Source organism: Staurois parvus, unplaced genomic scaffold (assembly GCF_062004578.1).
Source record: "Staurois parvus isolate SC_StPar_1 unplaced genomic scaffold, SC_StPar_1.0 ptg000282l, whole genome shotgun sequence".
In the NCBI taxonomy this organism is placed as follows: Eukaryota; Metazoa; Chordata; class Amphibia; order Anura; family Ranidae; genus Staurois; species Staurois parvus.
In genome coordinates this window covers 4,398,982-4,412,378 of record NW_028318078.1, presented here as the reverse complement: position 1 = coordinate 4,412,378, position 13,397 = coordinate 4,398,982, and the positions used below count along the sequence as shown (strand labels likewise).

Here is a 13,397-nt window from a genome sequence, read left to right as displayed (position 1 = left end):
GAGGCAGAAGTACTGATTACCTTTTCAGGCAACCAATCAGAGTCTCTGTCTCACGCAAACCCCTGCAAAGAAATTGAAGTGAATACAGCAGTTGGTAGGACCTGGAGAGAGCACATATTAGCTGACAGACGTTATGGTGCTCTGTTTGGCTTTTTTGTAATTATGGCAGCAGCTTGGGGTGATAGACTTAGTGTTAAAACTCAACCTTAGAGAATACCAAGATGACCTGAACCCAAATGATAAATACAGTCTGTCCAGTGGGTCCAAAACCTGCTAATGATGAGTGGGGTGGTATCTATAACAATTATACGATGGAAATATTGTTCATTCCCAACATCAGTGCCAACATATTGCAGTGCACCAAATGAAAACATTAAAGGAACCACTTCATTAGCAGACAAAATATGGCTCCATTTCACAAATGATCATTGTGAGCTCTCTTCACTTCATAAGACAATGAATCAGTAAGCAGATTAGAGCATGGCTGTAATCTCCATCTGTTAGACAAAGTTTGACTCCATCAAATACATTTCAGAATATATTCACATCTGGAGATTTTTATTTTTACAGACAATGAATTATTCATCCCAGCTCATAACTAAAAGTATTTCATACTCCGACAAATACAAATGTAAATGTGTGAGAAGGCCTCCTCTGAAAGCCTGTTGTACAGACAGTTCCATTCTGTTCCTTGTATGTGATGTTTCAGGTACAGTACTATCTTTTCTTTAGAGGGGCTTTACAAGTTAATATAGAGGTATGGTTGCCACTAAAAGGTGTGCAGATTCAACTTTTTAAAGCACTCATAAACTTTCTTCTAAATCTAACCTCTATTACACCTGTCATAGCCACTATGCTATCATTTAACCTGTTTTAAGGCAAAGCTACTGAATAGTTAGCTTAGCCTAATCACCCAACCAACCACCAGCCAGAGGTCCAGCATGAGAACATTTCCTGCCCTCTAAATTTATCCATGTTAACACCAATCACCAGTCCTGTTCCTTGAGTGGCAGCCAGAAATCATGGACCAGCTGGTAGACAATTATCAGAAACCTTATATTACCAGCTTAAATAATAGCACAGTGATAGGGAGATTCCCAGAGTTTAGATAAAAGGAAGGATTTAAATCCAATTGATATTTTTAATACCTAAGGTTTATAAGTTTTACCATGTCATGGAACTTGTACTATAGAACTTATGCCATGTGTACATAAGCATCAAAAGTGCATACATTTTTTGTGTCTACCTAGTACTGTAAGAAAGAAATGGGCAAATGAACGAAATAATTAAATGCTGGGTGAGGTGGTTGCATCACAAACCACTTCCTTCAAACTTGGGCAGGTCCCTTTCATGAAAGAGTGTATAGGACTGAAGTACTTTTGCATGAAATGTATCAACCCTACAGATGCTTATTGTTTTTGGTTTACTGATCCTGAAATAATAACTGGTTTTGTGATGGATTTGGTAAAATGCCTATTCGGTTTTCTGTTGAATATATACATTTTATACATATTTACTTTTATACTTTTTCATATTTCTAAATATATGTGTTGTGCGTATATCTTTTGTCTGCTGGGCTTTGCAGTCCTCTTTAACTCAAAAAAAATGTTTGTTCAGCGATGTTCTCAACCCCTCCCGTCGAGCTGTGAAGATCTTGTACCTAGGCCTTGAATATGTGAGGGAGTGAAGAGATAACGGGCGACAAGCAAGCTTCAAGTTCCTGCTTTCTTTCTATATTTCAGCCAACCAAAATGTGCTTTTTAGACTATGATCATATTTACATAATAATGACGTATACTCTATTGTTCTCTATGTATAACAGGTTAAGCACCGCCCTGCAATAAACAGAGATGAGGACGTGGTTATACTGGACAGTTGTCAGTGTGATCATTTTCCGGCGTGCATGTGCAATCCATTTCTCAAAATCAGGAGCAGCAGCAGATATCCAACCCTGAACCCGACTGTAGTTCTCACGACTATTTTAGTTTCAACACAACTTCAGCATTAAGCGTTAAGTGTAGAGCTGGTATGGCTTCAGTTAACTGGTTTCTGGTTGGTTAGTGCAACTTGCACTTCACGCTTTGCAGCTTGCAGTTTCACTGGATAGGTCTGATAACACTTCTCACTTCAATCTTAAGATGGTCTATCCCTTCTCATTCTAATAAATTAGGACCCTCTTGACTGCAGCAACCAGTTAAATGTGTAATTTCCTAAACTGTACTAGAAGAACATCAGTTAATATAAATGATTACTGTAAACTACACTACATTTTGGTCTGCTCTAGGAATTTCTAGGAATACAAACTGCAGGCACATGAGGTTTTGGGGTTACCAAGAGCACCCTAGAGCACTCTATCCTAAAGTTATTGTAGTAAACTGGCACCTCTTCATTTTCTAGGTTAGTTCTGGGGTTTACAAGGAGTAAAGCTGGCCATGGATGACCAGTGAGTTGATAAAAAAAAAGAATGATTTCCCCACCCAAACAAGTGAGGTGGATGGAGGAATCCTTCCATTGGGAGTAACTGCAAGTGAATTTTTGCATAAGTGGGTGGGTCTTAACCCACTATAAATAGGAAATTGGAATGAAGGAATCTCATTGGTCCTGATGAAGCTGAGTGAGATACGCCCATCGGCGAAACGCGTTGACGTCATACGTCAGATACGTCATTTCCGGTCATGCGCACTAGGTGGAACGCACGCTGACCTATGAGGAGGAAGCCATCTTCACATGCCATGAGGCAAGCTTAAGCAGCACAGGCGCCGAGAAGAGGTCGGAACCCGCGGTATGTCGGCAGATGTCAGCGGTGGTTCCTTGGCCTCTTTGGCCTTGTAAGGCAGTACTTATGAAGGACATCTCTTCCTCTCCTTTTATCCATTGCGCAGGTGGTGAGTGGACTGTTACAGGACACTAGTTATATGGTCCTATATGATCGATATGACCTATACATCTCATATAGAGTGAAAGCTCCTCCAGTGACTTTCCACATATTGTCTGTTTCACTACAGGATGGGGACATTATAGTGCTTTTCATAGGAAACAGGATATACCACGTGTATCTCAACAGGCAGAAGATCTATTGGGATTTGTCTTGTTTTCCTTACAGAAAGTGGTGTGTAGTCCACATACAGTGGTGAAGAAACCATTTCAAGCAGTATTTTGCCTTTTGCATCTATCCTTCCATCCTGGTAACAAATGGGGCTTATTCCCATTTGAGAGCCCTAGGAAACAGTCGCCTATATTACAGATGAATGGGCCCCAACCACATGTGCCGGCTTAGGAATGTACTGCATTTTATATATGACATTCATTTTTTGTCTCATATAGGCCTAGAGGCATGTTTCTCTTATTGACGCATACTGTGCTTGCTGCATTGCATACATGTGATATTTTATATCTATAGTATAATTTTTTGAAATTCCCTGCTTGGGATATAACCGTTTTGGTAGTAGCACATGTCTACATATTTACAACATGTTACATGGTATACCTATGGTATAATTTTTGCATACACCTCCTTTGGGAAGTGTTCACCTGTGCGCCAGTGCTACAAAGACTTTAGACTCTAGTAGCCACTGTCTTTGTTGCACATGTATTTAGACCGGTCTTGGTGTCATTTTATATGGTTTTAGGTCTGTGTGTATTGTCTCATACTGAGGTGATGGTAAACCAGGGCGACTGCCCAAATGTCAAATTTGTATATGTAATAAAGCATACTTTTTGGAAATTTTTCTGAGTATCACATTCTGTTCACTATGTAGCCACTTTTTTGTGAATCTCTTTTCACAACCCCCCCCTTTTTTCGGATGGAGGAATCCTCCCTGCTGAGACATTGTATTCTGACAGCAGGATTCCTCAGCTGTCAGAATACACTGATCAGCAGCTGCAGCCCATTGGCAGGAGCCACTGATCAAGAGAAATTTTTTAACAAGGCCATTCGAGAGTCAAATGGTAGATCAACTTCTGTCAAGCCAAAGTAGCCACATATGGATTTAAATGTTGTGAATAGCGTGGTGGAGAGGTAAGAATTTCTAAAGTATATTGCTGTCCATGTCTGCACTGGGTAGACTCAACCGCTTGAATTGTCCTGAGGACTATTATCACCAAAATGGAAAATACTAATAAATCAAAAATGTTATAGTTGTCACCAGAATTATAGTTGAAAAGAAAATTTTCCAATGGGGACACTGTTTCAGGTGGCAACTGTCTAATGGGGCCACCTTTTCAGATATCAACTATCCTAATGGTACACAAATAGCCAAATATGAACTGATGGGATTTACCCCTTCCCTACTCCAAAACAAAAAGAACGTTTTTACTATACATATATTTTAATGCTGCACAAAATAGCTTGCACTAATAACAAAGCAAACCAGACAAATTATATTCTGATTGATTCAATATTGTAATTTCTTCAGCTGTATTTTTCCCCCTGTTTAAACCTGACTGAGAGATGAAAAACCACACCCCATTTCATTTGGCACAACTTAGCTACACAGAAATGAAATGAAGAATTGATGATATAGTGAATCATTTGTTTATCACATGAATACTACAATGAAAGTAAGAAATGTAAAAAAAATCATAAAATTGTAACAATAATTTAAAATCAACATCTGATTCTAAGTTACCTGTCTGCTGGCAATCGAAAATTTTCTTTGGAAAAATTCGAGCTTCATTTGGATTCCGACAGCTGGAATAAATTTAAAGATTCACTTTAGAAGGATTAGGAGAGACATATAAAATGAAAGAAGAAATCGTTCTCAAAACCTATAGATGCTGCCAAGTAATTAGAGATAGTTATGTTCATAACATTATTACGAGTATTTTTCCTTTGTGGTATCGATAAGCATATTTACAGTCATCTTCCAAAAACAGGACATTCAAGTACAAAACGCAATCTGTGATTAACTTTAGGTGAACTGAGGTATTCTAAGGAATGGAATATTTTTTAACTGTTTGTCAAAGGCTTTAGGTTTGAGTTGTAGATACTCCTAGGCTTACTGTATGTAAGAATTTTGTTCTTTCAGCTTGTCTGATACATTTATTTCTATGTGTGCAAAGGGATTTTTCCTCTGCATGGTTTTACATATTCCATTCAAGCAATGCCACTGACATCTGGACAAGTAATGAGAAGTCATGAAGTTGTTCAGAGGGTGCATACGCAGTTGATTATTCAAAATTCTCATCAATATATTTGTCCTATCCTTCAGTACCATTGATTCTTAGGGAATCTCCTTTTTGATTCCATAGTATTGTGGGATGGCAAATCAATGTGTAAAGCTGGGAAGGGAAATTTGTCAATTTTATTATTTTAGGCTTGCAAGTTTTTAAACCGAAAAACTGATTCAAGAGCAACTCTTTCTCTATAGTAACTCTTCTTTTTCATTGCAGGTAAATAATGGATTCCAGGCAGAAGCAATGTGTAATCATTGAGTTCTTGACGAAGGAGGGGTGCAGGCTGTTTGACTTCATGGTATCCCACTGCTTGGTTTGTCTTCAGTGCTGGTTTCCCCTTCTTTAACCACTTAACCACAGGGCACTTTTACCCCCTTTGTGCCCAGGCCAATTTTCAGCTTTCAGCGCTCTCAGACTTTGAATGACAATTACTCAGTCATGCAACACTCGCTGTACTCATATGAAATTGGTATAATTTTTTTCACACAAATAGAGCTTTCTTTTGGTGGTGTTTAATCACCACTGGGTGTTTTATTTTTTGCGCTAGACAAGCAGCAAATTTGCAAAAAAAAAGTTTTTCTTTGTTTCTATTATAAAATTTTGCAAGCAGGTAATTTTTTTTCTTCACTGATGTGCGTTGATGAGGCTGCACTGATAGGCAGCACTGATGGGCACTGATGAGGTGGCATGGATAGGCAGCACTGATAGGCACTGAAAGGCTGCACTTATAAGGTGGCACTGAAGAGGCGGCACTGGTGGGCATTGATGAGGAGGCACTGATGATGCAGCATTGATATGCAACAATGATGGGCACTGATAGGAGGCACTGATAGGCACTGATGGGTGACACTGACTGGTGGCACTGACTGATGGGCGGCACTGCTGGGCACTGATGGGCGCAACTGCTGGGCAGCACTAATGGGTGGCACTGCTGGGCACTGATGGGTGGCACTGATGGGCACTGGTAGGTGGCAATGATGGACACTAATGGGTGGCACTGTTGGGCACTGATCATCAAGGCACCGATTATCAGTGCCGATCTGCTCTGTGATGTTTGTAGGGTTTGTAAGGTTATGGGCAGTACTTTCCTCATGCTGTGACAGCATATTTACTTGGGGATCTGATGTGTCATTGGACACAGCTAATCACGTGGTAAAAGGCTGCTGTGATTGGCCTTTTACCTCATCATGTGATCAGCTGTGTCCGTAGGACACAGCGATCATGGAGAGAGCCGGGTGCGCGCAGCTATGGGAGCGCGGGAGGACATGTTCTTGGAGGACTTCATATGACACCCTCCCAGAACTGGACAATCGTGCTGTAGCTGTCATTCGGCTATAGTGTGGTTGTGAAGTGATTAAACTCCTTCATTCATTTGTGCACTTTTTTCTTGTCAATGTGTCATCTTCATAAACATTCTGTAGCCTTCTGTGAATGTCAGACAGCCTGCATCCCTATTTCATCAAGAGCTCAATGATGGTATGTTGCTTCTGCTTGAAATCCATTATTTACCTGCAATAAAAAAGAAGAAGAGTTTCTATAGAGGAAGAGTTATTCTACTGATGTAAATGTTGAATGACCTATGTAAGCTAATTAAAAAAGTTATGACCACTATTGCATTATTTTCTGTTCAGCCCTCATATACACACAGTCTTCAATCACAAAATACCTCAGTGCACAATAAAATGTTAATACTTCTGGTAGACGTGTATGGGCACTCAAAAGGAAATAAAAAATCCTGTTTTTAACAGATGCAGTCCACCTTTCTCAAGGCTCTTTTTTATTGTTCATCCTGTAAAGATCTGTGAGTGCCCATACACATATGCTTCTGATTCATTTGTATATATAAAACTGAGTTTGGGCTGCTGAAGTGTGGAAACTTTGTTTATCAGCAGAGGAGCTAAGAAGATAAGTACACATAATGCAATACACCTCCACCTGCTGGCTGGAAATTCAAACATGAAATATTCATAGACAACTTTTGGCATTCACCTGACCAAAAAAAAAAGTAGTCTTGAACATAATGTGGCATTATGCATTATAAATATAATGCATTGAATGTGACGTTCGCCAAACATTCACCGTTGGTGAATGTGTGCATATGTTTTAATTTATAGTGATTGACTCACCTATAAATGTTTGGTGAATGTCAAACATACTTCTTTATTATTATTATACAAGATTTATACAGCGCCAACGGTTTGCTCAGCGCTTTACAATATAAGTAAATATGTTCCTTAGAAAAGGAGGACATGTACAAAAATGTAAGACATTCCCTTTAACAAAGATGGGGAAAAAGGAAAGGAAATGTCTAAATTATTTGTTTCTCTCCAATTTAGTGGAAGAAGATGGTGACAATTCAAGCCTCCAAAAAGAAAATTGAATGCTTACACTAGAACATGTACGTCGGCGCCAAAGATAAGAGATAAACGACTCCAAAAGAAAAACAAATCATGTTCTAACTATTCTTTTCTGCAACAGAGGTTGCAGTATTTGACAGAGCCTAGACAATGCTTGCACTTTCTGATTTTTATTCTATATTCACACAAAAGGTTAGCAGCACATATGTCCTTATTAAGTTAACCTTAGTACATTTAAAAAAGTCAGCAAAATGCAAACAAAAAAGAGAAAAACTTATTAACCAGCTATAATTGTCGCTAATTACAAGCAAAATATCTTCTTTTCAGTACATCAAGTTTTATCGGTGCCCATATACAGTTCTGAGAGCTGCTGAAATGACTGCTTCCCTTTCCATTGATTATCTGCATAAAGTTGCATGCACCAGATCTTTCACAGTTTCACATTTCAGGCAATAGGAATACAATATAGGTAATACACAGAGCTCAGGAAAGTGCAGGAAGATGGACAGTGTCCGTACGAAAATATAATTGTTGCTTTGAAAATGTCACACTCTTTAAAGTGGATGCATACCCTAAAGACCTACGGTACTCATATATGTCCATTTTAATGCAGCAAAACTCATGCATTTTGCTGCACGAAATTGCATGTCAAGTAGAACTCCCATTCATTCCTATGTGGGTGGTTCACATCAATGCAGTGATTTAGTGTGAAAGATAAATGCAAACTCTTTGCCCATTCACACCTACATGTGTGCATTACCATACATGCTGTATGCACACAGAAGAGTGTATATCCAGATTAAATATGTTTTTTGGCATTGTGCCACACTGTATGCAGTTTACATTAATCTTTTGTAAAGTTTCTACCTGGAGACCATGCTAGAAACAACGCTTCTTGTTGCCGGCCAACATTGCTAATCCACTACCTCTTAATTACCGGCAAATTTGTCAGCCTGCCATGTGCGCTCTTTCACTGAACCATTGGGCTACTAGATAAGCAGGCCAACAGCCAACGATTCTGTGTTGCCCACAGAAACTTCTTTATAAAATGTGTGTGATTTGTTTAATTACGAATCAAAATTCAGACAAAATTTTTGTGATTCTGAGATTTTGATGTATCCAAATTGTTGAATCATGATAATGAATTTCAACTAAATAAATTATAATGAAAACAACAATTTAATTTGTATTAATTCATATGACATGATGCAATAGTTTGGACATTTTGTTAATGTTTAAAGGATCTGAAATAGTGTAACAAATTACCCAAATTGATTTTGTATTCATTTGTTTTTATGCTAGTAAATATAGTGTGAATATATTAATAACACTGTTCAACAAATTTTTATTTTTTGCCAGTTTTGGAAACAAAAGGATTCATTTCTTAATGAATTTCACATTCTGAGTTTAAATATAACAATGAAATTTGTCAATTGGCTCTAGTTTTTCTGTAAACGGAAAGTTTTCTACTATAGGCGTAATGACTACATAATGCACAATAATTATATAGATAGATGTCTTTCCACAAATATAAAGCAAGTGATATTGACTACATAACAAAGCCTAAATGGCATAATATATTGCATAGGATTACCAAGAAAAATTATAGCCATAAGCTAAGTTGAATCATTTTAATATTTAGGATTCTCACTAGTTTTGTCTTCAGTTTGTATCGGTTTTGCTTCTCTTGGCTTTTCTCTTGTATTCGAGGAAAGGGCTATCTCTTACAACTGCACGTGACTACACGCTTCAGGTTCTTCCTCACTTGACTCAACCACGAAGGATTCTGGTGCTTTAGGAATTGGTAGCCCCTCTCCATGAGGAACTGGACGTATTGCCGATGGAATATTTGGATAGTGCACAGATAACTTTTTCTTCTTATTTAGCCCTTTTACAATTGGAGGCACCATACAAAAGTAACAATTACTAACATGATCTGTTGGCTCTCTCCAAATCATTGGCACAGCGAAAGGCATAGATTCCTTTTTTCCATTCAACCATTGCTCCAGTGCCGTCCCACAAGAATTGCAGCATATATGTGGTGCCCAGCTCTTGTCCTGGTCTCCTATCTTGCAGCCAAAATACAAGTTGTAGGCTTTCTTAATCATTCCTGTTATCCTCCTTTTTTGTGAGATAAAAGTTATTTCACCGCAGATATAGCAGAAATTATCTGCTTTATTCACACAAGTTCGAGGCATTACTGAGTAGCCTATATAAGCATAAAACGAAATGTAAAGACGCTGTCGAACTACAATCAGCTACAGATACTGCAGCTTTTATGCAGTGAAGTGATGCAATTAAAGGCTAATATTGCATCATCTCAGTATATATGCAATTTTCTATTGGTCACCAGTATCAATTGCGCAATATGCAGCTGAAGTTGCATCATAATTTTGAATGGCTTACGTCATTAGATGGGTGAATATATCATGGAAACTAGAGCCAATCAACATTTTTTAGGGTCATTTTAGTTTTCAGCACCCCAAAATTATGTAAGATTAGCTAATTTTATGCCCAAAACTTTTTACCTGTTGAACAGTGTAATCAGTTGATTCTTTTTGCAGTAACATTTTTCATTATTATAAGAAATGCACCACGTATGAAATGTAAACATACTGCAATAAATACTGTAATGTATAAAAGTGAAATAGGATGATTCCTACTTCTTGTATATGGGTTGGATTGAGGTAGATCCATCAGAATCTCTGAATTATAACATAAAGAATTAATCTGAAATTAATTTAGTTCTATTTGTTACTTTTATGACTCCAGTCGATATTGTCCAATCAGCTCATTCCATTTTTCTTTTGTGGGTTAGACTAGAAGGGATGACTCAAGTAATCTCCCAAAATAACAAAGTAATATTAAAATGAATATAGTGAATCTTCTGAAATAACGAAAGAATAAGAGAACTTTCAAAAATATGTATAGATTTGGAACAACAAATATATACTCTCCATAAATAATGAAAACATTTCAAGAAAGAATCATTCTAACATAATGAATATGATGAAATAAAATTATTTGCTTAACGAATGAAACCGAAATGAAAAAAATTCTTCTGTCGTGCACATCTTTATTTTTTATTATGCTCAATTTCAAATTGAATTAAAGGTGTGGCATATTTTTACATAGTTACATTGGTCCAGCTTGGACCAATGTGACTATGCACATACCATAACTGGCTTGCTTGTCCTCTCCACCAAGTAGAAAACATTTTGCATTCATTCATACAATGCAAATATTTTTTTGTATGGTGCCCACGCAGAGCGGCTGATATCCTGTATTCAGAATGCAGCAAGGCACAGAGCCTAGAAGCTAGGGAAGATCTCTGGAGTAGCAGTGTCTACTCCAATGATTTCCAGCTTCCAAGAGCATCAGCCTGGTATGATGTATGCATAGTTACATTGGTCCAACCTGAACCAATGTAACTATGTATAAAATATCTATACCTGGAATTCTTCTTTAAAGCACATCATTATTTGCAGGTCCCAAGAAGTTGCTATGTCAATATACAGTCAAATACTGTATATATATATATATATATATATATATGTATACTATATTGCAAAAAGCATTGCCTTTACACACACATGAACTTTACTGGCATCCCAGTTTTAGTCCATGGGGTTCAATATTGAGCTGGCCCAGGCTTTGCAGCTATAAAAGCCTCAACTTTTCTGGGAAGGCTGTCCACAAGGTGTAGGAGTGTGTATATGGGAATGTTTGACTATTCTTCCAGAAGCACATTTCTGAGGTCAGGCACTGATGTCAGAGGAGAAGGCCTGGCTCGCAGTCTCTGCTCTAATTCCTCCTAAAGGTGATCTATCGGGCTGAGGTCAGTGCTCCATGCAAGCCAGTCAAGTTCCTCCACCCCAAACTCGCTCATCCATGTCTTTATGGACCTTGCTTTATGCGCTGGTGCACAGTCATGTTGGAACAGGAAGGGACCCATCTCCAAACTGTTCCCACAAAGTTGGGAGCATGAAATTGTCCAAAATGTTTTGGTATGCTGACACCTTAAGAGTTTCCTTCATTGGAACTAAGGGGCCAAGCCCAGCCCTGAAAAACAGCCCCACACCATAATCCCCCTCTATTAAACTTTACAGTTGGCATAATGCAGTCAGGCAAGCACCTGGCTACCGCTAAACCCAGACAGGTCCATCAGATTGCCAGACAGAGAAGCATGATTCATCACTACAGAGAACATGTCTCCACTGCTCTAGAGTCCAGAGGAGGCGTGCTTTACACCACTGCATCCAGTGCTTTGCATTGCACTTGTTGATGTAATGCTTGGATGCAGCTGCTCGGTCATGGAAACCCATTCCATGAAGCTGCCTATGCACTGTTGTGCTAATCTGAAGCCCACATGAAGTTTTGAGGTTTTTAGCTATGACTCTGCAGACAGTTGGTGACTTCTGTACACTATGCACTTCAGCATGCGCTGACCCCGCTCTGTCATTTTACATGGCCTACCACTTGGTGGCTGAGTTGCTGTTGTTCCCAGTTGCTTCCACTTTGTTACAATACCACTAACAGTTGACCGTGGAATATTTAGTAGCAAGGAAATTTCACGAATGGACATATTGCACAGGTGGCAACCTATCACAGTACCACACTTGAATGCACTGAGCTCCTGAGAGTGACCCATTCTTTCACAAATGTTTGTAGAAGCAGTCTGCATGCCTAGGTGATTGATTTTATACACCTGTGGCCATGGAGGTGATTGGAACACCTGAATCCAATGATTTGGAAGGGTGTCCCAAAACTTTTGGCAATATAGAGTATATTATATAAAAACAGACTTCAGTATTCTGGCTTCTTGTTGAAGTATTGATTAATGAAGCACATCTTATGATTTTCTTTTTAACAAAGAGCTTAGTTGTAGTTGGATTCCTTTTTTTCTCTACCACAGTTTTTGGAGTGAACATCTAACACAGAAAAAGAAAGCTGTGTGGTGCAGAGGTCATATATGCAAGTGAAGAGTGGTGGTTAACCTGGGTAATTGAGCACTCTTTTGGTCTTGAACTCATTATGGTTTGGTGATTGCAGGAGTACATCTTTAATCATCTTATTGGTGCAGACTATCCTATCACTGGATATTTTACATCACCATAGACAGAAAGACATTGTTCTGTATAGACCAAAAAGCACTAATATGTTCACGCATGGGAGAACATAATGTAGGTGTGACCAGCGTTATGTAGAACCAGTCAACCTAACAAATCCACATAAATGTAAAGCTTTTTGGACAGTTTCTTCAAATGTCATTACACAGACAGCATAACTATCAACCATATAACATATAAATGGACACCATCTGAGTAAAAGGTTGCTCCAATTATGAATAACATTGTGTATTTGCCTTTTACAGGCTGAACAATCAGCTCATTTTCTCTAAAGAAAACTGTCAGCTGAACATGGTTTTGTTAAGCCGCTTCCTCGTCTTCAAAGTAACTTTAACCCGATCACAGAGGTCAACAGCATTTCAAATTTGTTCTACAGATCAAAGGTAAAATGTAAACTGTCATTTTACCCTTTATGTCAAACATATGGGGTATTGTGTGTGTGTTAATGCCCCAGTTATGAAAATATTTTACTGGATTCCTTTGCAAATCTGTGTCTTTCTTCACCTCTTTTGCTTGGTACAATAACGTGACATGTCCATGTAGAATGGGGAATCAAGCATTGTTTGATGCAGATATCAAGCTGGAATCTAACAGAGAAGCCCGTTAGATGTAATGTTTACAAAGTGCTTGTGTCTGCCAAGCTGGTGGGACATATTTAGAGAGGCAGGCAGGATACAGGTCTTATGTGGCCAAGTGCTTAAGGAGGGGGAGTGTGTAGTTGAAATAGATAACATAC

General features: G+C 38.5%; 1 protein-coding gene across 3 annotated transcripts in view; it reads right to left on the bottom strand.

The window, feature by feature from the left end:
* CACNA2D3 (calcium voltage-gated channel auxiliary subunit alpha2delta 3) overlaps window positions 1–13,397 on the bottom strand; it is a 1,248,789-nt gene that overhangs the window by 150,686 nt on the left and 1,084,706 nt on the right. For all 3 annotated transcript variants that reach the window (XM_089681870.1, XM_089681868.1, XM_089681867.1), the window contains one exon: window positions 4,629–4,690. In XM_089681870.1, coding sequence (XP_089537996.1) covers window positions 4,629–4,690 — 62 coding nt within the window. The remainder of the gene's footprint in view (window positions 1–4,628; window positions 4,691–13,397) is intronic.